A 24,318-nucleotide genomic window follows, 5' to 3' on the forward strand; every position below is an offset into this window, starting at 1 on the left:
TTGTTTCGATTGAGGTCGAACTCCCAGTTCTAAGCGAGCCAAGGATCAGAATGCTTTCTTTTCACCTCTACAGAACAATGGCGGCCTTTCCCCGCATCTCGGTATTGTTAATGGTTTATTTTTACTTTTGCACAATAGCGGACTGTTCTCCATCTTGGTATTGTTCTATGAAAATTGGAAATGACAGATCAACAGGAAATGGTGACAAAATATACCAAGGTTTGAAGGGACCGTCTGAAAGTAAAAATGCCAGGAGAGGAGAGGAACAAGAAGGTGACCCAGCTCTTTTGAACCCGATGCACCCCCAACCCTTTCGTCTTGCCGGGCTGGTCCGATACATCGGACGCGGGCTCTCCGGCTTGAGCAAACTCAGCGGAGGGAGAGGCGGGCGATGCGTCCGCCCGGCTTTGGGCAAAGGTTCTAGGCTTTGTTCTTTGGAAGGAGGTTGCGGTGAAGGCGCCGCGCCCGCTGGCCCGCGCGTGGCAGCCCTTTCATTTTACAAAGGTCACGGTGGTCCTCGCGTTTCGGAGAACGTCCGCGACTGCCTCCGGCCGCTCGGGGGCCTCCTTATTGTGCCATTCGCCCGGAGTTATTGTTGAGGGCGCGCCCGCCATCCTGTGCCCCGTCACCTCCGTCTGGAGCGGCATTCTTTTCCTCCTCAAGGCGCCGGCGCCGCCGCCTTATTATCAGATGCCGCTCGGCGCTGCCCGATTTTCCTCCGAGCGAACCGGGAAATGACTGAGAAGGGGTGCGCACGGGCGGATCCCACATCACGCGGACAAGAAGCGGGGGGCAATAACCGGCCCGGAAGCCACGCGCCGAGAGCGGGCCGGCCTCGCGGGCCCGGTCGCCTACGATGCGACGAAGGCTCGAGGGCCGAACCGGCCCGGGAAGGTCCTGGAGACCTTGGGAGGCAACGGAGCGTATCTGGCCCGCTCCCCTCAAACTTCCCATTTCGGCACCGATCCAAGCGAGGCGGCTCGGCCCTCCCCCGCCGTATGGGCGCGAACCGGGAATCGGTCCTTTGTGGCCTCGGCGCCGGCGTCGACGCGTTACGCGAAGCCGGCCGAGGCGCGGGAAAGCACCCGAGGCCTGCCGCGGGGCGCGGGGGCTCCGGTTGCACGGCAAATATGCACGCACGCGTCACGCGCCGGCGACGTGACGCGTCTGACGAGGCTTTCGACGGGCCTCGGCGCAGCCAAACGCTCGGAGCGCCTCTCGACAACGGCGGCGGCCGTGGGAACCCGCCCCCGCCTCGCCTCGTTGCGGGGGGGGGCTCGACACACACAAAAGTGCGAGGAGATGGGGACGGGGAGGCGCGGGACGCGTGTGAGAGCAAGTCAGGTGGGTAACCCGAGCCCCATGGGAAGCGTCGGCGCAAAAGCGGCCGGTTATGCGTCGCGCATTCCGCTCCCCCGCCCCTCCCCTCGCAGATTGCGCCAAGTCGTCGGCCGGCGGCGCTCCGAAGCCTCAAACAAGCGGAGCGACGTTTGCGTGACTATTCAAACGTCACTTGTGCAAGAAAATATTCTCTCACGAGGCCAGACGCGACAGAAAACCAATCAGATCTCTTCAACGGCGGAAGAGAAAGCTTATTTTGAAAAACGCCTTGGCCGGTGCGGCCTTAACTCCTTCCCTCTCCCGAGACGTGCCGGGACGGTTTGGCGGCGTGCGAAAAAGCCACCGCCGGCCACCGCCGGCCGTCACCGGGACCTTTTAGGAGCCCGGAAAAAATTCCACTCAAGTGGAGGCGAGGAGGAGAAGGCCGCACCTGGTGGCGCGGCGCTCGAAAGCGGACCGGCTCGGCCTGACAAAGGGCGACGCACACGGGCCGCGGACGGGAGCCCTAAAATCTCTGGCCGCCTCCGGTCAGCGGGCTCCCCGAGACGCTCCGCCTCCTTCCCGGCCGCATTCCGGAGGCGGAAGCGAATAGGGGGATCGGTCCGGAGCCCGGAGGCGCGAGAGCAAGGATTGCTGGCGCTCGACGGGGAAGACAAACAAACGGGGACGGACGGACGGACGGACCGACATCGGGCCATGTCAGAGAAAGCGTTTGGCGGGGCTTCGACCGCGCCGTCGCTTCTCCGAGATCCTTCCGCTTGATCCGCTCCCATGTCCCGCATTCTTCTATCCGCTCACAAATCCTCTGCGGGCTGGACCGGGACCAGGAGGAGGCGGCGGCGGCGGCGCCCGTTCAGTCCTTCGCACGGAACCGACAACAACAAGAGAACTCCAAGCAGATGCGCAATATTCCAGAGGCCTCCATCTGTCTGCCCAGCCTGAGAACTTTTTCCTTTCTCTCCCCCCTCCCGGTCCCGGACATCTAAACCGAGCGCGTGGTCGTCACCGCCGCCGCCGGGCGGGAAGGTGGTCCCCTTCAGCCCGAGAAAAGGCAGCGGGGCTCCTCGTGGGCCGTCTGCGCCATGTGTTTGGCGAGGTCTTTTTTGGTCAGGATGCCCAGAAGCTTCCTGAGCACACAGAAGACAAGCGCCGTCAGGGAGGGGGACCGCTGCGCCGCCCCGACGCTTTGGTCACAATTATGCGGGCGAAAAAAACCGCAAAAAAGAGCTCCGACCGCCTCCGCAATTATGCCGGGAAAGAGATGAGGAGGAGGGACGCCGGCGGAGCGGCACTCGGGCCTCACGTTTGGAAAACGCCATTTTCATTTCCGATTATCGTGTGCCAGAGTTCCCCTTTTGTCTCGACTTCCCCTCAAAAACTAGCGGCGGGAAAGGACCTCGCGCTAGGAAACAAGGACAACGTCCCAGGCCGCGCCAGATTTGCCGGCCGCGCGGGGGCGGGGGAGACGCGAGCGCGCGGGACCCGGAGGTTCGGAAAGGAGGGCGCAGGCGCTCACCCGTTGCGCGTCACCAGGCAGCGCCGCAGGCCCAGTTGGCGGAAGACGTCCAGGGTGACGTCCACGGGCGTGCGGTCGGCCAAGGCGAAGGGGCTGAGGTCCACGATGCCCCGGAGGCGGAGGGGAGCGGGGGCGGCGGCCGGCAGGGCGGGGCCCCGCTGCCCGAAGAGCACCTGCGAGGCGCCCACCACGCCCTCCTGGCACCGGCGGCCGTGCTCTGGAGCGGAGCCGCGGCGCGCGGGCCTGTCGGGTTAGCCCGGGTAAACGCGCGCGAAGCGCGGGGCGCTCCGGCGCACGCACCTGTGGCGAGGAGCAGATCCCTTCGGAGCACGAACCCCACCAACCTCTTGGAGTGCCGGGAGACCACGGGGAAGCCGCTGAAGCGCGTCTTCTCGGCCAGCGCCTGACGGGGTCGCGGGGGTGAGCGGGGGCTGGCGGGGGGCGAGCGCGGGGGGCGAGCGCGGGGGCGAGCGCGGGGGCGAGCGCGGGGGCGAGCGCGGGCTCGCCGAGCACGCGGCCGCCGCCGCCCGGTCGCGACTCCGACCCGACGGGGCCTTATCGCCGGATGACTTTACGGCCGGGACCGGGCTGGCCGTACCTCCACCTGGGCCAGCGTCATGCCGTCCTGGGTGAGCACGGCCAGGGCCGGCTTCATCACGTCTTTGACCGAGCCGCCGCAGTCGCCGTCCTCTTTGGGCTCCAGGAAGGGGTAACCCCTGAGCCGGATGAGCGCCTGGCGGAGACGTGCGCCGCCCGTCGATCGGCGGCCCGCTTGGCGCGCGCAGCGCGCGACTCACCTCGTCGATCCCTGTCCGTCCGAAGGCGTCGGCGACCCACTTGCTGGTCATGGTGGCGGCCATGAGCGGCACCACGTGCTCTCGCTTGCCCGTCATCTCAAACATGATCACCACCAGGGACACGGTCATGCGCGTCACGCCGCCTGCGGACGGGGGACGGGTGGGGTTAGGAAGAGAGAACGCCCACCGAAGACCCCCTTCTTCGATCGCTCGCGAGAGAAAACCGCCGTTGAAACGGAAAACGTTTGGAACGTCTTTTTGTCAAAAGGTTGACTTCGAGTGGCCTTGCGCGCGCGCAAACGTGCATGAGGCATTCCATTCCTCGTGTGCGATCTCCTGTTATTGCAGAAGCGGGGGGAGGGGGGTTGTCACGTGACACGTCGCTCGGCAACGTGCTCGCTGCCGGCCGGCGCCGGAGGCGCGGCAGCGCACTCCGGCGAGCGGAGTTTGGAAGTACACGGCTGCAATTATTGATTTATTTTTTTGAAGGGCGAAACCATTTCCTTGACGCGTTTGATCCAGCGCCATCATGCGCTGCCGCGCTTCTCACGTTTTCCCAACGCGTTCTTGAAGAATGACTCGAACAAACCAACTCGCCTAACCCGAAAACGAACCGCGTCATTGCGCCCTCTGCCGGGTATACGTGGCACTGCAATTACCCCACTCAATTCTATATAGAGGGCCTATCTTTTTTTAACCCAACGGCTTACGCCAAACTAATGATTAGTTTGCAGGGGATCGACCGCGCCCACGTTTTCTAAGCAGTCGGCGGTCCGCTCGGGCGGCATACCGTACCCGCCTGACCCCAACCCGGGCCATTTCACGGGAGACGGAACGGCCGTCGCGGCCGTATCGGACCGAGGCCTTTTCACTTCAACTCGGTTCCTCGGTCAGAAGCGAAACCGGGACCGCTCTTCAAATTGGTGTTTCAGTCAAGCGAGCGGCTTGAGAAACTTGGTCGGTGCGGTCAAATACGCCGCACGTGGGTAAACCGCAGACGGGGTCGAAAAGCGCCCTCTCCCGCGCGCTTGGTACGAAGATATTATCATCGCTAACGATCCTCGACTATCGAGTGGAAAAACGAGGTCCGCGCGGGTCTTACCGAGGCAGGCGGCGGCGCCTACCACGGCGTAGAGGGCCGGGGCCACGCAGTCGGCGCCGCCCGAGCAGCGGTCCCGGAAGAGCGGGCCGTGGCGGTGGCGGTCGGCCAGCAGCTCCATGGCCGCGCCCAGCAGCCGTCCGGCGATGGCTCCCACCGCCATGCTGGGAACGAACAGGCCGGAGGGCACCTGCGCCGCCCCGGCCGCGCGCCGTCAGTAGCCGCGTCGGCGCCACGCGCTACCCAAAACTACAAACGGCCGGGGCCGCGCCGGACCTTGATGCCGAAGGTGAGGATGGTGGCCGCCATCTTGAAGAGCAAGGCCAGAGGCAGCTGCCACCAAGCCTCGCCGAGACCCCCTCCGGCCGGCCGCCGGGCCGCAACTCGGGGCGCGGCCTGCCGTTTGGCGCCGGGTCAGTCGCCGCAAACCGGGGGAGAAGGGTGGGCGGCGCGCCTACCCGCTCGCTGGCGCACAGCCGCGAGGAGTCGGACAGCGAGCAGTCGTCGAAGAGGATGGAAATGAGCTCCTCCGCGCCCAGCCTGGTGTAGATGTTGGGGAACGCCAGCGAGGCCGTCAGCGCCGCCACCAGCAGGACCTCGGCCACCGGGTGCCGGTACAGAGCGCCGGGCTTGTCTGCCGGCCAAGGTCCGGGCCGGCGCGTCAGCGGGCGGGCGGAAAGGCGCGCCGGCGGGCGGAAAGGCGGCCACTCACGCGTGCGGCACCAGGCTACGTTGGCCCTGATGAAGAGCGCCCCCCACAGGCCGCCGAAGACGCCCAGGAGGACGAACGGCGCCAGCTCCACCGGCTGCCAGTCGGCCTGAAAGCGGATGTCGAACGCCGCCTGGTGACCGGTGATGGAGCGCATGGTGGAGGTGCCCACCAGGGTGGCGAACAGGGACGCGCACAGAGTTTTCAGGGGAAAGTAGTAACTCATCTGCGCCGGGCAACACGGGCGTCGGTTAGCGGCCGCCCCCGACCCGACCCGAGCCGAGCCGAGCCGAGCCGAGCCGAGGCGCGGCCTCACTCGCCTCCTCCAAGCCGAACAGGACGCTGCCGACGGGAGCTTGGAACGCCACCGCCACGCCCACCGCCGACGCCACCAACAGCGCCTGCGCGCGAGCGGAGCCCGGCGAACCCCGGGTTCCCGTTAGAAACGGGACCGGCCCGAACGGCTCCTCCGAGCGAAGCGGGGACATGAGTCCCGGCGTTAGGCTACCTCCCTGCGCTTGGCCTCGTTCAGTCGGAATTTGGCGAAGAGGTGACTGAGGACGTTGGCGCAGCAGCAGGCCACGTGGACCAGCGGGCCCTCCTTGCCCAGGGTGAGCCCGGACGAGATGGCCAACACCACCGCCGCCGTCTTGATGAGCAGCGTCCACTTGCCCAAGTAGCCGCGGATGGCGAAGCCGCTCAGGATGGTTTTGATCTGCGGCCCAACCGCCCGAGTCGCCGCTCGGCCCTCTTCGCCGCGGGGACTCACGCGGCGGCGCGGGCGCCCGTCCACTCACCTCGGGGATCCCGGAGCCGCTGGCGTACGGCGCCAACGCCCGCACCAGCGCCACCGCCAGGAAGGCGAACAGGAGAGCCCACGACACGTACATCAGGTAGTCCACCGTGTAGGCGACGGGGCCCTGGCGGCCGCACGCGCGCACGCACACACGCGCACACGCGCACACACACACACACACACACACACACGGCTTTAGCGCCTGATCTGCCGGGATCTCCGGCGGCCCAAAGTACGTGCGCTAGCCGAGGAATAGCCAACGAGCGCTAAAGAGAAACGTCGGCGTCTGGCTCGATCCGCTTTCCGGGTGAGGCCGAGCGCTCCGGGGATTCCGCCGCTTTGGACCGAGCCGCTCGCCGTTGTCAAATCGCACCTCGTTCGCACGTCGCCGGGGAACGACGGGCGCGATCTCGTTCCCGATCTCGTTCCCGATGACGCCGAGCGTCGTTTGCCTCGAGGGGAGGACGGGACCCGCCGCCGCTCGGACGGGAAGGGAAGGATGCGACGGAGCGAGAAACGCGGCGACGGCACATTGCGGGGGAATCAAGTTTCGCGCTCGCCCGCCGCATCCCGGGAGCGTTTTCCCCGGAGGGAGGGGCGCCCGACGAAAAGGGGAACGGCCCGCCGCCAAAGGGCGTCCGGAAAGGCTCCCGGCGTTACCTGGGAGGTCCCGGTGATGATCTGGGCCCAGCTCCGCCACTGGACGCAGAGGTCGCGCTCCCGAAAGCCGGAGTGGCCGGAGGCCTCGCAGCAGCGATGGTGGTCCGACCAAAAGCTCGCCAGACAAGCGCCGGCCTTCACGTCCGTCAGCCAGCGGGTCGCCGTGTCGATGGCGGCCGCCAGCGCGCCTGGGGAGGGCCGGAGTACAGGTGACCGGGTCGGTCGAGGCCGCGCGCCGAGGGGGGGGGGGGGCGCGCACCTGTGGCCAGGCCCACCAGAAGCATGAGCAGCCAGCCCGACAGGGCGTCGCCGACGCAGAGCAGCCGAGCCGACGGCGACTCTTGGCTCCTGTCGCGGAGCTGAAGCCGGCGAAGTCAAGCGCCGCGCGCCGTTGCGGGAGGGCGGATGCGGCGGGGGCGCCGCGTACCTCCCGCTTCCTGCGTCGGCCCCTGCTCCTCTCCCGGACCCAGTCCACCGTGTCGAAGTCCTCGAAGGTGCCCGCTCCGAGGACCGGCCCGGGGCCGTCGGGGGCGGCGCCCTCCCGGGACCCTCCTGCGGGGGCCGGAGGAAGAGCTGTGGCGCTCGCCGGCGACAGGAAGACCGGCGCGTCCCCGAGGCCCCTTACTACTCATGTTTGTCGGGCGCCGTCACGCCGGTCGGACCGCCATCTCGCTGAGCTCCTCCGCGTCGCGGCGGACAAACGGCGGGCGCCGACTCTCGCTTCGGACGAGACGTCGCGCCCGAGAAAGGGCGCCCCCAGAAAACCCCAAACGCCGTGGTCCAAGCGGGCGTAAGGCCGGTCCCTGAACCGGAGGGCGTTCGGGCTTGAAAGAGTTTTCGCGTTAGCTCGCCGCTCTCATCGCGGCGACAGCTTTGCATCGTTCTCTCAAGAGGAGACTCGAGAGGAAGGACAAACTTACCTGTGGACGTAGGTCAAGGAGAAAGCCCCGAATCAGGAGAAAGCCCCGAATCAGGAGGAAGCCCCGAATCAGGAGGAAGCCCCGAATCAGGAAAAAAAAACCCAAATCAGGAGAAAGCCCCAAATCGTCGCCTTCATATGCGGGCGGCTGGAAAAACGGAAGGAAGGCCAAGAAAACGGAACGCGAAGGCGAGCGGGGCCATGGCTCGGCTGCTGCGCTTTTCCCGTCGGCCAAACGTCAACGCGCTTTCGGGCCGAGCACGCGAACGCGATGACGCGCGTGACGCGTTTGCTTGCATCCTCACTCGGCGATGTGTCGAGTCATCTTTTCGAGGGCGGACGCCGTGCTTTGGCGCGATGGGCTCCGGGGCCCGAACGCGCGCTTGCGCTCGCGAGAGGCAAGGAGGCGCTTTCGTTTGTTTGTTTGTGTTTTCTCCCTCGAGATCCATCGATCGCCCGCCCGGAACTCGGGCGTCAACTTGCAGCGGCACGGTGGCGGCCCGAAGCCGTGCCGAAGCCGCGCCGAGGCCGCGCCGAAGCCGCGCCGAAGCCTGGCCTTCTGATCGATTGCGTCACTCGTCCAATGGCGTCATCCCGGCCGGTAGCGTAGCAAGCGCCGCTCCCGTACCTTCCTCGAATCGCTACGTGGCGAGCGCGATGACGTCGCGGGCATCGGATGCCTCGTCTAATGGAAAGTCCTCACACCGAGGTCCAAAAACGGCAGATCCCGGTCGGTCCGGGCCGTTGGCCTCGACGATCTTCGGAAGCCGGAAGGCTGCGAGCCGAGCCGCTGGACGCCACCTGTGCTTGGAGGGAGAGCGCTCGAGGGAGTTGACCAAATCGGACGGGGACGGCGAGGAGTAGGGGCTCCCTGACGCCAGACGTTGAGAAATAAAAGTCTGCCTGCTGACCTGTGCTTCTGTTGGCTGCTAAACCTCGGCTCCCTTTTTCTTTTCTTCAATTTGAAAGCCCACTAAAAATTCGAATAAATGTGTATATTCAGGTATATTCATAGTGATGGCAGCCATCTTTCTTTTATCTACGGAAAGCCACGGAGGACACGCCGATTCAAATCACGTTGCGGACGTCACTTATTGTGTTTTGGATGTCAATCGCCGATCGAACCCAGGGAAGGAAACGGACGGAGGCGTCCGCTCCACGCAGCTCGAAGACGGCGTCGGTGTTTCCGACGACGTTCGAGTTCACCCGCCAAACGCGAAAGGGAAGGCCAGAAAGACGGAGCCGAAGGACGTCCGCCGGAGGCGCTGCGTCCGTATCGTTTCTTTCTTATTTTTGCTCGTTTGGAGCTCCGGTCGAACCGCGCTCCTTCCCGCCGTCGGTCCGGGGGCCCGCGTCCCGCGTGTGTTCCGCCAGGCCCGGAGGCCAAGCCGCGCGCCGCCGACAAGGGGACGCGAGTCGGCCGCTCCCCGAGACGGCGAGAGGCCCGGCCGAGAACGGAAAGCGGGCGCCGGCCGAGCCTCCTGTCGCCCGCCGGCACAAAGCCACGCCGGATGGGCGGAAGGCCCAACTTTTATTGAGTGCACAAAAGGAAAAGCGTGATGGTCGCATGCTTCCACAAGAGGACCGGAACGCAAAACGGCGGCCGAGGCCGACGCGGAAAGGCGGCTGCGGCGCGCCGGCCCGGCCCTCGGGACGGGAGGCCCCCTCGCCTCCGTCCTATTGGCCCCGTCCCGACGGGCGGCGCCCCGGAGCCGTCTTTTCCTCCCCGTTTCCGAGCGGTCTGCGCCGGACCGAGCCCGTCCCGGAGATTGTCGTCCGCCCGCCCCGAAGCGGACGCGGTCACGGGTGCGAGCGGCCCTTCGCGGGCGCCGGGCGAGAAAAGGAAAAGCCGGAGCAACTAGAGGAAGGGGGCGCCCTACTGGCTGCAAATAGAAAGGGGGGGAGCCCGCGGCGGCCGGGTGAGGGGAACTATTGGGCGCGGCGGCCCCTGGCGGACGCCGGCCCGGCGTGCTGGTCTTTAGTTGCTGTCTGCGCGTGGCGCGCGCGGGGACGCGCTCGTGCGCTCAATCTCATGCAAATGCAAAAACTCCGAGCTACTTTGCAAACGACGGCGAAAAGAAAAAAAGGAAAAAGCTCAGCGGTGAAATAATAGCCGCGCCCGCCCCAGCTTTTCCGTACATCAGCCGAAAGTTTGGGTGTTTTTTTTCTGTTTGTTTTTTTTTTTTTTTGTCTTTTTTTTTGGAGCCTGTCTTCCGGCAGTCACTCTACTTCTTTTTCTTCTGGAAACGCCTGAACTGGTTCTGGATGGCCAGCGCCGCCTTCTCCGTTTCCGGCGCCTCCAAGTCGATGTCGATCTCCTCCTCCTGCTCTTGGGGCTTCGCCGCCGGGACCTTCTCTGCATGGGACGGGGCGAGCGTAGGGGGCGGGGTTAGTCATGGGTCGGGCTTACCCGAATCAAGCACCCCCCCCAAACAGTCCTTTCCCAAACAATCCTGATGAGAGTTTGCCCCTTTCTTACACATTCCGGTGGGATGTTTGCTTTTCCGACGCGAGGCCGTCTCGACCGGCCCGCCCCGAAAGCGTTCCGCTAAGCTTTGTGGTTGTCCTTTGCCCCTTTTTCTTATTTGAAGTCTTTCCGCTCAGTCTTTTTGCCATCTATTCGGGCATCCGGGTCGCGTCTCGAGCGACGCCGGGTGACTTTAGCGTTCTCGGATCCGGGCGGGGCCGACCGGCATCTAGGCCGCCGCGTCCCCCGCGGCTCCGACCCCTGTCGCGCGGAATCCGAGACAGAGCCCGAGCTCAAACGGGTGGGACGCTTCGGGAAGCGCGCCCGGGGCAAAAGGCCGCCGCAAACAAGCGGCCGTCGCCGCGTCTGGCGAGGCGCGGCCCCAAACGCGGATGGCGTTCGGGGGCTAGGCCTCCGCTGACTTTTTTTGCCCCGGCCCTAACCTAACCCATGCGCCGTCTTTTCTTAAATGGAACGCGCTTCCATCGAGCCCTTCCCCGATTCACACGATCCAGATGGTCGTCGGGCTTCCGAAGCGCTCGCTCCCCCGAGCCGTTCCTTCGAGGATAAACGGAGGACCGGCGCGGGGCGCCTTGGGGCGGCGGCCGGGGTTTTGACCTACCTTTGGTGTCGCCCGCAGCCGCCTGGCCGCCGTGGGCCGACCCGGGAGACGTCAGCTGGACAGAAGAGGAGGAAAACAGCGAGACGTCAGCGCAAAGCTTGAGCGAGAGCGCCGGGATTCGGACGAAGGCCCGGGAGGGGGGGGGGGGACGCTCGCCCCCGCCCCCACCCGGTCTTCCCGGAACGAGGCACGCGTCCGTCGCGCTTTTTCTGATTCCTCCAGCGAGGAACACAAACAAGGAACGGGGCCCTTACGTAATCCCCCGAGGCCTCCGGTTCGCTCGGCCTGACTGACGTCCCCCGAGAGCTTCGGGCCCCGTTTGGGCTTCCCCGAGAGGGCCGGGTGGGCGGCAGTCGCGATGAGGGGGCACTTAGGCAGCCTTTGACTCTTGGCGCCGCGCTTTCTATTCAAGACGTAAAAGTAGGGCCGGTAAAAATAGTGCCTTAATGGCTTTATGTAAGCCGGTGGGTGCGGGTCGCAAATGCTCCTGAAGGGGAAAAGGAGTTGCGAGGGCTTTATGTTCCGCTTCCGGCGTTTGACGGAGAAGGCCAACGCGAGTATGGCTCCCTTCGCTGTATTTATGGGCGCGAACGCAAGGATCAAACGTCCACCTCGCTCAGGCGGAAGACGGGTGGAAACCTTAGGGTGTGCGTGCGTGCGTGCGTGCGTGCGTGCGCGCGCGCGCGCGATCGCGCGGACCTGGGTGGAAGCGAGCGTGCTTCGTGAGAGCGCGAGGAGGGGAAAATCCAGCGTTCAGCTGTCACGCTCGTACAGCGGAAGCGCCGCAAACAGGAATCCGCTCCTTACGTAAGGGCTCTCCTCCATCCTTCCCCACAAAGTGGCAAAAGCCTGCGCTCGGCACGCGCACGTGCCAAGCGGGCCAGCTGTTGCCAGTCGCAACGCGAGCGGGCCTCTCCGAGCGCGTGCGAGCGAGCGAGCGCGCGCGCGATAGAAGCCTGTCAAAAGAGTGAAAGGGAAGCGGCCGAGGAGGCGAGCCGTCAAACGAAGGCTTGTGCCGCTCCTGATGTCAACCGCTGGGAGCCAGCCGAGCGTGCAAACTGCGATTGGACGTTCACCTGCAAGCTCGATGACGTAGCCTACAGTGGGTTCGTAATATACGCTGAGTCTGAGTTCTTGCAGGTATGTTGTACTTGCGTGTGTGTTTATGTGTGTGTGTGTATATATATATATGTATGTACATACATACATGCACACACACACACTTGAAGTCGGTTCCTGTTTGTGAAGACATTTGGAGCGGAACAAGCAAGAACGTATTTCGCAAACAGAGACAAGCAGCAAGCGACAGCACAAAGGTAAACAATACAGTCGGACGTCACGGAGAATAAGTGCGCTCGAACTAAAGGAATCCTCGCCGCGTTTTCAAACTTTGGAAGTTTGGGCGAACGGCGGAGGTGCCGGTAGGGAAAACGAGTTCGCTCGCGTCGGCGTTCGGTGCGGCACGCGGGCACGCGGGCACGCGGGCGGGCCTCTGCGGCGCAACACCACTGCGACAAAAGCTCCAGAAGAAGACCGAGGAAGGAGAAGGCTGCGCGAGAGTTGCAGCCGCACCTCCACGTCGAGGGAGACTCGGGAAGGAAGCGCCAGCCTCAGCGCGACAGCGCGAGCGCGCGACAGCGCGTGCTGCACGGTGAACGCGCAATAGCGCTTACCTCGCTCATGGTGCAAAGCCGCAGCGCTTCTGGACGACGAGGAAGGCGATGAGGGAAGGCCGCTTGCCGTCGACGAGAAGAAAAGCAACCACGAGGAGCAAGGGGCGAAGAGCCACGAGAAGGGGGGAGAGAGAGCGCGCGCGCGAGAGAGCGGGCGAGCGAGAGAGAGAGCGAGAGCGAGAGAGAGCGAGAGAGAGAGAGAGAGAGAGAGAGAGGCAGGGGAAGAAGAACGCTGGAGCCGGCGGATGCTGCCACAGCCGCTCAAGCTGCAGGCTGCTGAGGGAGGGAGGGGGGAGGAGCCGGCAAGGAGGATGCCCCCCGCCCCCCAAGTCAGCAGGGAGGCTAACGGAGCGTCAGAAGGAGGTCGGGCCCGGAGCAGTCGAGCGAGCGCCGCCAGCTTCCTTACGGCGGAACCCGCTGCGGCGGCGGCGGCGGCTCCGAAGTTACTCGCTGCACCGACTGCCCGCTGCGCTAGAGGGAGCCACATCGTCAAAATACAAAAGAAAACCCGCAAGCCAAGACAGTCGAGTCGATCGTCGCCTCGTCGATCGGCCGCCGCGGATTTGCTTGTCGCGTACAAACTTCATGTATTCGTTCGTAGAAAATAGCAGCGGTGGCAGGGGGCGGGCGCGCGACAATACTGTGCTCGCGACGGCTAAGACCCCGCGCGGAATCGTCAAGCTCCCTCGCCTCGCTAAAGGCCTCGGGCAGAACCGGAAGGACACCGCTGCGCTTTCTCGATCGGGTGCGATCCTTTCCAATTGAACACGGCGGGCTGGGCCTACTTTGTGACAACGCAGCGACCCTTGTCGGCCTTCGCATACGCCATGCACATAAACAGACTTTTTTTCCGCTTTTGAGCGCTACAAATCACGCATCTTCACGCGACAGAGATCGGAAGCGCCGATCGTCGGTCCGGGATGGCCGCGCGTCCGTAAAACTCACAGACGCCCCCGCGCGGGCACTGGTCCAGCTCCTTCTCAGAGCAAAGGTTCAAAGAGCAACGGCGGCGGGCGCCCTTCCTCCGCTCGGCGGAAGGACTACGGGTCACGCGAGCGTCCGCGGTCCGCTGAATAAAAACACGTCCGACGGCGTCGTTCTACATGTTTTATTCTGAGTGGCCGTCCAGGCTATTAGTCCCGACTACGTAGACTACGTTAGATGACCGGGCCCTCGCCGCAGCGGCGGCGGACCGGACGAGAGCGCAAACCCCGAGCTGCCGGGCCGCAAATTTTCCGGATGGCCGATTGCGATGGTCCGCCGGGGCGGGTGGCGAGGTCGGCTTTCTTTGCCGATTTAGCGGCAGGCGCGTCGCAGCGCATTCCCAACCCCGCGCCGAGCCGACGTTGGGATCGGCCGAGCCGCGAGGGGCGCGCGCTCGGCCGCCCGCCCGGGTTTGCGCCCTCTCGCTCGAAAATCAAACAAACGATATAGAAACAGAGACACCTCTAAGCTAGCTAGATGTACAACATTCAACGAGACTTTTCTTTCCAAGCACGAGAGCGTGTTTCAAACATGTCACGCATACGCGCCCGAGTCCACCGACGGACGGGCGGGAAGCGCCGCGGGGAAGGGGAGCCGATTGGCTTCCGTCTAGATTTAGCGTCTGGTAGGACAGAGCGGGGTCGCTCGGAGGCCCGGGCTCCCGGACGGGATGGGGTGGCGCGCCGGTCCCGAGTCACCGCCGCGCCAGCGGGTCAGGTCAGGCTTCGGGCGACCGGTTCGCAACGAACGACCCGTCGCGTCTGTCTTGGGGCGCCGCTTGGGCGCAAAGGAAACACGGGCCGTAGCAAAAGGGAGCGCTTGAAACAGAAGGCACGGCGGAATGGACTCCCGGCGGGAGATGGGAGACGGGCATCCCGGGCCACGCGGTCCAAAGCTCCTCGCCGCCGCGCGCTCGGACCGGGATGGCGAGGAAAACCGAAAGCGCATCGGACCCATTCCAGAAGGAAGTAGAAGTTTGCACAGTGCTGCGCGAGGACATTCAGATCACAAACATGGAGGTCACTTTCCGACCGGACAAACACCGTTCAAAAGCTTTGCTTTTTTGTTTTTTCGCTTACTTTTTCTTTTCCTTTTTCTCTTACGATAACAGCTACACGTTCTACTGGGAAGTCTTTGCCTATGCCGGTCTTTTCATGGCTGCCTTTGCACATTCTACTTTGCTTTTCGGCAAAAACAATGGAAGCGCGAGCCCACTCCACCCCACTGACTTTCGTCCGGTCCGAATAGAAGCGCGAGAAAAAATACCGACCGAGTCGACGACGAGGAACATCCCGCGGCAAAGTCCGGGCCCGGACCACTCGCGCTGGGACGCTTCACAAATGCGTATTGGGAAAAAGGGCTCCAAAAATTCAGCAAAATGCGCAGGCCTTTTTCTCCTAATTCGCCAGGACATCGCTCCGGTCTCGGTCCGCCGGGCAGCTGCCGCACTCCTCCCGACCTTCGTCGTCATCCCCCGACTCACTCCGGAGGGCGGGGACCTCGCTCGAGGCCCGGTTGCCGTCTGGATTTTGGCCGCGAGGGTCCGGAGGGAGGCCGTCGGGGTTCCGGGCGTGGCTTGAGGAGCCTTGACGGGCCCCCGCCTGACAGTGGTCGACGGGCCCCCAAATCTGGAAGCGGCGGCCGGATCCGGGGCCTTTCGGGCGCCCTTCCGGCTCCCCGTCGTCAAAGGTGGCAAAAGAGCTCATTTTGCGCCTGGACTTACTGGTGTGGTTGACCTGGAGGTGCATGGTCATGAGCTCGGCGGAGGAAGTGCGAAAGGAACAGTTCAAACACTGTTTCAGTTTGACGCCCTCTCCTTCTTCCAGCTCTTCCGGGCACGGCGTGGGACGGCGGGACAGATCGAGAGGTTCAAAGGCCACCGACTGATTCGGAGTCGCCGACGCCGGTTTGTCGCAGGCCGCCGTTATCCTGTTGGTGGTAAGGGGTTTACGGCGCGAAACCTTGAGGGCTTTCGGAGGAGGAGGGTCCCCCATAGACGTTCCTTCCGCGCCGTCGGGGTAGAAGGCCCCGACGGGCCCCGATAGATAGTCGTACCGGGCGTCGGCGTCAACGTTCCTCGGAGACGCGTGGGCTCCTCGAGCGCTCCGATGCTCCCGCTGCCGCGGGAGCCCCGGGAGCCAAGAAGGCGGGGCGGGCCCTGAGGCGAGGCCGTCGGACCGAGCTTCGGGATCGGGTTGCGGGCGGCGCCGCTTAACCGAGGTCACGCCGTTGATGGCGTCGGCGAGATTGCCCACAGAGGACGTGGCAGAGCCTGGCGCGTTGCGTTGCTCCCTGTGGTGCCGCTGGAGGTGGTATTTGAGGGAGCCCGACTGGGTGCCGGCGTAGTCGCAGTGGGGGCACTTGTAGGGTCTCTCGCCTTGATGAAACAACAGGAGGCACTTCAGTCGCGGAAAGTGTCCTAGCACCATTCGCAATAACGCGGAGGATAGGCAGAGGGCAATGTCACCGCGCGGATGAAAAACGAGGTTCCCGGTGACGCGAGGACAATGGGGAGGTTTCCATCGGAACCCGGCGGCTAACGTTTGACGCGCTAGGTCAGGTGCGCAATTCAAGGAACGATTCAAGAAAGTAAAGGGAACGGCCTCGAGCGCGACGAACAGAAGCTATGACGACGTGGACTAAGAAGCCCCACGTCTTCCCGAGGAGCTCGACCGAGCAGCGCCGAGAGCGGAGCTCAGGTCAAGTGTGTTGCAGAGGCGCCCTACCTGTGTGAACTCTCAGGTGCACCTTGAGGTGGTGGGACGAACGGAAGGCTTTACCGCAGTAGGGGCAATCCTTGATCCCTCGACCGCGGGCGCGCTCCCTGCCGCCGGGGAACGAGGCCGCCGCGCTTCCGTTCTCTCCTGTGAAAGCGGGACAAACCAACGTGAGGAAGGCGAGCGAAGCCGAGGGGGCGCCGGCACGGAAGAGACTGACCTCCGAAGCCCGTCGCGACCGAGGGCAAGCTGGCCTCTGCCGCCCGTTGCGATTTGGGCTCCCACCTCTGTTGGCCCTGGCTCCCTTGCGCACGGGCGGCGCCGCAAATTCCGTCCGACTCGCTCACGGAGCTGTCTTCCTGGGCCTCGGGACTGTGAACTCGAGCGTGTGCGATGACCTGCTGGAGACTGCGGAAGACCTTTCCGCAGTCGGGGCACTCCCACCGCCCCTCGGCTGCGCCCGAGGCTCCTCCGGGAGCTCCGTTGGGATCCGTCGCGTCGGCATAGGATGTGAGCGATTCGGTCTCTGCTCCCATGGCGCAGGTCGGACGGGTATAGTGAGCCCGGCCTCTCTCTCTGTGCTGTATCTGCAGCTGCTGCTGCTGCTGCTGCTGCTGCTGAGCTACGGCGAGGCTTCGAGCCACCAGCTGCCACCAGGGGGTCTGCTCCCCTCCGTCGGCGGTGCATCTGGGCTCCGTCCACTCCCTTGGCCTCTCCCCTCCTTCCGAGCTCACGGCCCCGCCGCCGTTTCCCCTCTCGGCCACCTGGGCCACGGCTTGGAGCCTCTCCGCGCAGCTGGTCCCGCCGCCGTCACCGGGAAGGCCCAAGAAGCCCAGGATAGCCGACTTGCCGGAAGCCGTCCGCATCCTGCCGGCGCTCTCCTTCTCTGCTCGCCCGTGCCCAGACCCCCGGTGGGCAAGGAGAAGACTTGAGTAGAGGTTATTTAGAGACAGGTGGCCCGCGGACACTTTGGCCCGCGCGTCGGACTCGTTGCCGCCCGTGCCGGCTTTGAGGCCCAGCTTATTGAGGTGCACTTTCATGTGGTTTTTGAGGAACCACGGCTCCTTGAAGCCACGCCCGCACACCTGGCACTTGTGGTCCAAGGAGTCCTTGTGCTTCCGCATGTGTCCCTTGAGAAACCACGACTGAGTGAACCTCTGTCCGCAGGTATCGCAGCGGAACGCCGGCGGCGCGGACGAACCCGACGTCTTGCCGGCCGGCGAGGTCTGAGGGGCTTCGGGAGGGGGGGCCGCCGGGCCGGGATGGGAAAAGGCCGATAGTAAAGCGGGGCCGTCCGAGGAGGGGTGGCACTCCTGCAGATGGGACGTCAAGGAGCCTTCCTGGTTGGCGGAAAAAGGACAAAGCGTGCACTTGTACGGGTTGTGGAGAATGCGCACGTGGCGCGCCAACTCGGAAGCCGTGCGGAATTTCCCTTTGCAGGCATGGCAACGAAATGTCGGCGGGGCAAGAGCGGACGGCGTCCAAGGAGCCGGCTCCTCGCTAAGCCGAGGCCTCGACGTCACGCGGCTCTGCTCCGATTGCGAACCTTTGAGCTCATCCTCCACGTCCTCCTTCCCGTTCTCCTCTGAGAGCGCGCGCGTTACATTCCTGCTCGGAGAGGTTCTTCTCTGCTTCTGAATCTGTTCCTTTCGCTCCCGTTGCACTCTGAAGTTCTGTCTGAGAGGCGCCGAGGTGAGCGCGCCCCGATAACACGATGAGGCCTGCCGGTGTCGGTCCAGGCTGTGGGCTCTGGCGTGAAGGGACAAAATGCTTTGGAATCGGAATCTCTTGCCGCAGACGTGACAGGTGAAGCGGAGCGACTGTCCCGCGGTCGCCCTGGCGAAAGCGTCCTTGTGGAAAAGCTGCAAGTCCAGCTCGTCGTCGCAACTTTCGCCCTGTCCCGAAGAAAGAGCGGAGTCCAGCGCTCCGAAGAGCAGCGGGGGCGCCGAGGGCGTGGCCGGCGGCGAAGAGTCCAAACTCGGACCGCGTCCCGCTTCGCCCCCTCCCCCGCCCGGGAAGAGTGCCACGGCCGGGGTGGGGGACGGAAGCGCCTTGCCGTTTCGTTGCTCTTCCCCCTGGTCCTCGCGACCGGGCGGGCCCTCCTCGGCGAAAGGGAGGGGCGGCGCCGCGTCCGGCTCGCGAGGGCGCGCTTCCGACCTTTCGGGATCTGCCGGTGGCGCGGGAGGGCGGGGCATCGCAAACTCTGACGGGGAATCCATCCTCTGCAAGCGAGGGCGCACGTGAGCCGACCGCACCGGCTAACTGCCGTAGCGAGGAAGGAATTACCGGGAGCGTATGTTTCGTTACGCCATTCTTTGGGTTCTCCGGTGGCGGCGGCGTGACTCCTCCTTCAGCCCCCTGCGGAGAAAGCGCAAGGAAACCAAGGTGAAAAAAGCTCGCGCGCCGAGGGTGGGCGCCGCGCACGACGAGACGAGGATCCTTCCCGGAACGGCCGCCCCGACGACTGACAAGTCTCGGTCGCGGCGAACCCGTCCCCCGCATCGGCGGGATGGCGTCAGATGAAGAGGCGCCTGCCTAGCGCTTCTTCATTTCATTTCGAGCAGCGGAAATGCCCCCCTACGTTCCGTGTTTCATCTCAGGTAGCTTTTTGCGCGCCGTGCGAGTGGCCAGTGCGCGTGTAACAGGTGTGCCGCAGGTGCGAAGCTCAGCTTCCCGGCGCGCAGCATTCAGGAAAGGAGAGACGGGCCGGGGACCGCGTTGGCCGGCTTGCAAGATGGAGGAGCGCCTAGCCTGTGTGTTTTGGGGGGCACGTGACGCAGCCGGACGACATTTGAGCTGAGCTATGAGTCACGGGCAAATGGCTGCTTGCGGGTTGAGCCCGCAGGCGTTGTTCTTCCTCTCCTGTCTGTCTTTTCTGGCCCCTGGCGCTTCCTCCCATCCCCCTCGCGCTCCCCCGCGCCCCCTCTGTCGCTCCATTATTCACTCATTTTCTTTCCTTTGCTGCCCCGATCCCCCCTTCCCGCGGCGCCGCGGGCTGGCGCCGCGCCAGGGAATGTTGGCATCGGCCGGCGGACCGAGGGCTGCCGGCGCAAAGCGGAAGGACAACACCGAGCGCTTTTACTTGACGTACGTCGACCGCGACCCGCGGGTCGCGCTCGTGCCCGGCTGCGCCACGCCTAAACGTGTACGCGGCGTTTTGCTGGGAACGGGACGCCGCCGACCGGAGGGAAAGGGAAAGGGAAAGGCCCGCAGAAAAGGAAGAGCGCAGAACGGCGGAAGGCGGAAAAGCAAACGGCCGGGACGGTCGGAACGTCAGCTCACGTCGCCGCTGCGATTGCGGCGGGCGCAAATGGCTTCTGGTCTTTTTGCCTTCCCATCTTTCGGGGAGCCGTACTCGAGCGGAGCGTTTATCGAGCGGACGCAGATGTAGTCGATTTGAAAAGGGACGCGCATTTTACCGTCCGAATTTCAGGCTTGCGCTTTTTTCAGGCTTGCGCTTTGCACTGTGGATCGCCCTACCAATGGAAGTCGGCGCAGCCGCCTCGGTGGAAATCCCGAGTAAACACGCATTTATACCGGCGAGCGTTTAGTCGACGGGCCCGTCCGCGGCTCCCAAAGGATGACTTGACCGCCCCCGTCTGGCCGGCGGTTAAGAGATGGACCGTCCGCGGGAATCCCGATGGCGCCGCCTGCTGCCAAGGCGTCGTTGCTCTCTATCGCGCGCTATGTTTTCTGTAATCTGTATCGCGTATCCGTGTTTGTCTGTATTTGGTACGCGCGGCATCCACTTCCGGCTGCGGGCCCTTCTGAAGGTTTCCCGGACTTTTTCCTTCCGGGAGCTTTGACAGGGGACGCCGTTGCCGAAAAGATGTCTCCGTATGACTTCTTTTTTCGACGGGAGTCTCCGCGTGACCTCTTTTCACCTGTGAAGCCCTTTGAGCCTTGGCTGATTCGGGGCTCCGCAAATACAATTCCATCGATCCATTGATCGTTTCGGGAGCCCGGCCCAAATGTCCAAAGCGGGCACCTTTCTCGGTGCGGGTCGGGCCCGGCCCAGGGCGGCGTCCCGCTCCCGCCCAAGCTAGCTTGCGCCGTCGCGGAGCCGACCCTGACTCTCCCGAGGCATCTCCGGGTACTGAAAAGTCGCCGTGGCGCGCGGCTTCGGGGGATCGGCGGAGATTTGGCTCCGCCCGCAAGGGGAGCCGTTCCCAACGTTTAAGAGTAGAGGTTCTCCTTGTTGTTTCCCCGAGACACGCGCAAAAAAAAGAAAGGAAGGATTCGGGGGGAAATGGCGTGCGGCCGCTTCCAAGGCAGGCGGCACGTTCCCGAGATGGCGCGCTTGAGGTATTGGCCCGACCGACACTCATTTGAGGAGCGGCTTTAAAGGCATGGGAAGGCCAAGGCTTCTGGCCGTGGACAACAGAGCGAAGGCAAGCAAGGCCCGCTTTTTAGTCAAACGGTTTTAAAGTTTGGAAAACGCATCCTCACGCGTCGGAACCTCTTTTGGCTGGATGTCGTCGACCACATATAGAAAAAGTCACAAGAATAAGAATGGAGTCTTGCAAAAGTCCTTGGTGAAAAGCAGTCCTCAACAAGGAGTCATTCCAGCGTCTGCCGGCTCCATTTTGCTCCCAAAATGTTGGGTGTGGGGGGGCGGATCCCAAAATGTGGCAATATCGCCACAAAGCAAGGGGAGGCTGTCAAGTTCCGCGTGGACCACGCAGCCCGCGCACTTTTCTTCTTCGTGAATCGCTTGTGACGTGCTCGCTCCGGAACAATCGGATTACGCGCGCGCGCGCCTCCGCAACAAAAGGATGACTGACGCAAATGCGCGCGCGCGCGTGCTCGCAACTTGAGCGCCACGTGCAATTCCGACTCCGGCGACTTCGGTGTCGGTTCGCACGCGCAACTTGCTCAAAGTTGTCGCCAAGGCTTCGCGTGTCACATACGTGACTGGCCCGTCGCACGCACGTACATGAGGCGCGCGCGCGCGCGCGCGTAGCTCGGCCGCGAAAAGTAGGCTATTTCGCGGCACAAAGCGACGAGCGGACAAACGAGGTGTCGGACTCGGCGATCGGGGAGCAAAGTGCACGTCGAGGTGAGTCGGCGCGCGTGCACATACGTGCGCTGGCGCACATGCATGCGGTTCGATCCGGCAGCGGCGGAAAGCGTTGCTACTTACGCGCGAGCTGGCTGGCAGATTAATGACGCGACACGTCATGATTACGTTCGCCTTGAATTAAATACATTACGACTTGGAGGGGGGAAAAAAATGGAAATCAGCCTTGTGTACAAGCATACGGCACGGCGGCGCCCCCTCCCTCTCCCCCGTCCCTCCTCCCTCTACCTCTCCCTCTCCCCATTCTTCGGGTTGGAGGGCTCCGTGTAGGTTGGAAATGTTAATTATGATCTCAGCACGGGCTCCATTTTGCAACGGCGTCATCCCGCCCTCCCGCCCGCCGTCCCAAATATGGCAGCCGATGCGCGGGAGGGACCGGGACCGGAACGAGAAAGCGGATGTGCGAGCGGGAAGCCCGCAGCGCGGCTTCCCTCCGGCTCCGGGCGCCGGGTCGCGCCGTCGAACCTGGAGGAGACGTGCTTGCGGGCCCCTCCAGCCCTGCCGGACGCCCTTGTGCTTCCGGCCTGCGAAAATCAAGGTGACTCGACCTCACGGTTGAGCTTCGAGCGGCAAAGCGAGCCCTTGACGAGACGAGACGGGACGAGGCGCCGGCGTCGCCGAAGCCCGCCCGCCCGCTCGCCCCATCTTCCCGCTTCCTTCAAAGCCAGGCCGGCTAACGGTCCGTGGCGCGTTCCGAGCTCAAAGGCCCGCTACTCACCGGACACGCCCCATCTTCCCGCTTCCTTCAAAGCCAGGCCGGCTAACGGTCCGTGGCGCGTTCCGAGCTCAAAGGCCCGCTACTCACCGGACACGCGCGCGCGAATGGCGCCCGAACCGGATCCCGTTCAACGGGTTCTCAGGAAGCCGCTTTTGAGCCCCTTTTACGATCCGTCCCCCTGTCGGACGCCGGCGAAAAACCGCAGCGGCGAACCCCATCGCAGAGTCCGAGAGTCCCCGGCGGGCCGGCCTCCCGACGCGCCGCGACCCGCAAGAAGGGCGAGCGACGGAGCGCCTCGTGGCGCCTCTCGCGTGTTGAGTCCGCTTCGCGCAACGGCCGCGTTTGCAAGTCAAACGGCGGAGAAGAGCGCCGCGTCGGACCGGGCCCGAGTACGCCATCTCGGCCGGACGCTTTGGCGCGCGAGGCGGGAGCGAGAGGCCACTCCTGGAGCGCGATGGTCAAGGGGCCCCCCGGCCGCCGGCGCCTATTCCGCGGCCGCGCCGATGGGCCGAAACGCCGAGCGGAAAAACGTCAGACGCCGGGGTCGGCGAGCTCGGTTTTGACGTTTTACGGGGGCCGGGGGTCACGTCGCGCTGCGAAACGTCCGAATCGGGCCCGCCGCCTCCCACGGTCCTCCCATGATGCCGCGGGGCACGAGGCGACGGCCGAAGATGGCGGGTTTTGAGCATCTGGCCTACCTTGGGATCCTCACGGGACGGCTCCGAGCCCACTAGACAGGCGCCGTCCCATATCTTCCGCTCGCAGGGTCCGCGTTTTGGCCTTTTCCTTTCAGGCGGGACCCCCCTTTGACCCGAGTCCTTACCAGAGGGCGCGGCGGTCGGTCCCACGGCGCCGCGCGGCTGCCGCCCGGGGTCCCGACTCCTTCCCTGCGCGCACGCGCACGTATGAGGCGAGATGAGGGGCGAGGGGGCCGAGGGGACGGGCGGCGCGGCGTACTTGCCTGGAGCCGGCGAGCTGCGGAGGCCTCGGGCCGGGGACGGGACGCCGGCCGCACGTTTGCCCGGATTCCAGAGGCGTGCGCCGCCCGCGGCCGACATCTCTGCCCCGATGGCGCGCCGCGTTCGTGTCAGTCCACAAGTGCGCGCGCGTGTACTTTTGCCATCTTGTTTGTGTGCGCCAGTGCGTGTGCGTACAATAATGGCATGAGCCGCCGCCGCCGCCGCCGCCCGTGATGCTTTGATTGTTTGCTCCGCCGCAGCAAAAATGCAGCAATTAATATGCAGAGAGAGCGTGAGACACACGCACACACAAACAAGAAAAACAGCCATGAGGGAGGGAGGGAGGGAGGGAGGGAAGATGGGGGTGAGGGTGGGTGACGAGGGAGGGAAAGAAAGAGAAAGAGGGGCAGGCGAGATGGCAGACGGGAGGGGGGGGATCAAATGAAAGACGGGGGAGACGGCTGGGCTCGGAGGGCTGCGTGAGCGCCTATCAAATCCACGCGAGGGGAGAGAGATTGATTTAGGGGTGAGGAGGAAGAGGAGGAGTCATATGTGGCTCGGGCGCCTGTCCTTTTTGTCGCAGTGTCAGTGTATTGATACTGTAATACACACCCGCGCGCACGCCACACTCCGTCACCCCCCCCCCCCCCCCCCCCCCCAAAAAAAAATGCTACCGTGACAACGGCTGTCACGGCGACGCCTACTGGCACAGAGATGCCACAATAGCGAGGCCCCTCGAGCGCCGCTCCAGCGACTGCCAGAGAGCACAAAGGTGACGTGCATGCGGAACGCGCGTGCGGTGCTCCCTTGGTTGGGAGGGGGGGCAACTTGTTGGGCGACGGCGTTTGCTGCCTCGCTTCGCTTGCGTCCGAGGCCGCCAATCAGAAGGTGCCGGCGCTCTTCTGTCTGCGTGCCTCGCACTCATGTGCGTGCGTGTATACTGGGGCGCATCTGCCCCCTCCCCCACCCTCGCGCCTCGCTAATATGATGTAAAAAGCTAATGGCATGCAAATGTCTGTTGTCCCGGTAACCAGGCCTGAAAAATCCCTTTGATGTCTCCCCCCGACTCATTCTCTTCCCGTTCTCTTTGTTTGGCGCCACCGCCATCTCCCTCAATGCCCCCGCCCCTCCCGCCGCCCTGTCTCTCGGCCTTCGCCGTTCCGCGGCGAAAAAAAGTTCCAATTCCGCTTTTGTGTCGCCGTCTTTCTTCTTGCGAGCCCTCCGCTGAGCTTCTGTGTCTCCCGCTCGTTTCCCATCACCC

At 64.3% G+C, this 24,318-nt stretch overlaps 2 protein-coding genes across 12 annotated transcripts; both read right to left on the bottom strand.

Moving 5' to 3' along the window:
• Nucleotides 1-96: 96 nt before the first annotated feature.
• On the bottom strand, nt 97-10,060 carry clcn5b (Cl-/H+ antiporter 5b). Of its 9 annotated transcripts, none has more exons than XR_015867459.1 (17): nt 7,839-10,060; nt 7,544-7,742; nt 7,346-7,470; nt 7,178-7,277; nt 6,919-7,106; nt 5,971-6,382; nt 5,783-5,863; nt 5,466-5,688; nt 5,212-5,387; nt 5,030-5,149; nt 4,779-4,943; nt 3,655-3,750; nt 3,456-3,590; nt 3,158-3,260; nt 2,858-3,074; nt 1,785-2,468; nt 97-1,623 (listed from the first exon to the last, which is right to left on the bottom strand). XR_015867459.1 is itself a non-coding variant. In XM_088429595.1 (17 exons), exons 3-17 carry the CDS (start codon nt 7,548-7,550, stop codon nt 2,136-2,138), a joined length of 2,481 nt encoding a protein of 826 aa, XP_088285721.1. In that variant the 5' UTR covers nt 7,551-7,742; nt 7,839-8,638; nt 8,749-10,060; the 3' UTR covers nt 97-2,135. The 9 variants fall into 9 exon arrangements, 8 of the variants coding, with proteins under 8 accessions (XP_088285721.1, XP_088285718.1, XP_088285714.1 ...); XM_088429595.1 differs by having other exon boundaries at nt 97-2,468; nt 7,839-8,638; nt 8,749-10,060; XM_088429640.1 differs by lacking the exon at nt 97-1,623 and having other exon boundaries at nt 2,237-2,468; nt 5,971-6,177; nt 6,260-6,382.
• Nucleotides 10,061-13,693: 3,633 nt separating this feature from the next.
• znf219 (zinc finger protein 219) lies at nt 13,694-23,369 on the bottom strand. 3 transcript variants are annotated; one of them, XM_088429575.1, is made up of 6 exons: nt 23,060-23,369; nt 22,797-22,985; nt 18,587-18,658; nt 16,521-18,522; nt 16,310-16,447; nt 13,694-15,960 (listed from the first exon to the last, which is right to left on the bottom strand). In XM_088429575.1, exons 4-6 carry the CDS (start codon nt 18,517-18,519, stop codon nt 14,981-14,983), a joined length of 3,117 nt encoding a protein of 1,038 aa, XP_088285701.1. In that variant the 5' UTR covers nt 18,520-18,522; nt 18,587-18,658; nt 22,797-22,985; nt 23,060-23,369; the 3' UTR covers nt 13,694-14,980. The 3 variants fall into 3 exon arrangements, with proteins under 3 accessions (XP_088285701.1, XP_088285692.1, XP_088285684.1); XM_088429566.1 differs by having other exon boundaries at nt 21,444-22,985; XM_088429558.1 differs by having other exon boundaries at nt 18,587-22,985.
• Nucleotides 23,370-24,318: the final 949 nt, after the last annotated feature.

This window comes from Hippichthys cyanospilos, chromosome 1, assembly GCF_059441005.1.
Source record: "Hippichthys cyanospilos isolate Australia breed blue-spotted pipefish chromosome 1, RoL_Hcya_1.0, whole genome shotgun sequence".
Lineage (NCBI taxonomy): Eukaryota > Metazoa > Chordata > Actinopteri > Syngnathiformes > Syngnathidae > Hippichthys > Hippichthys cyanospilos.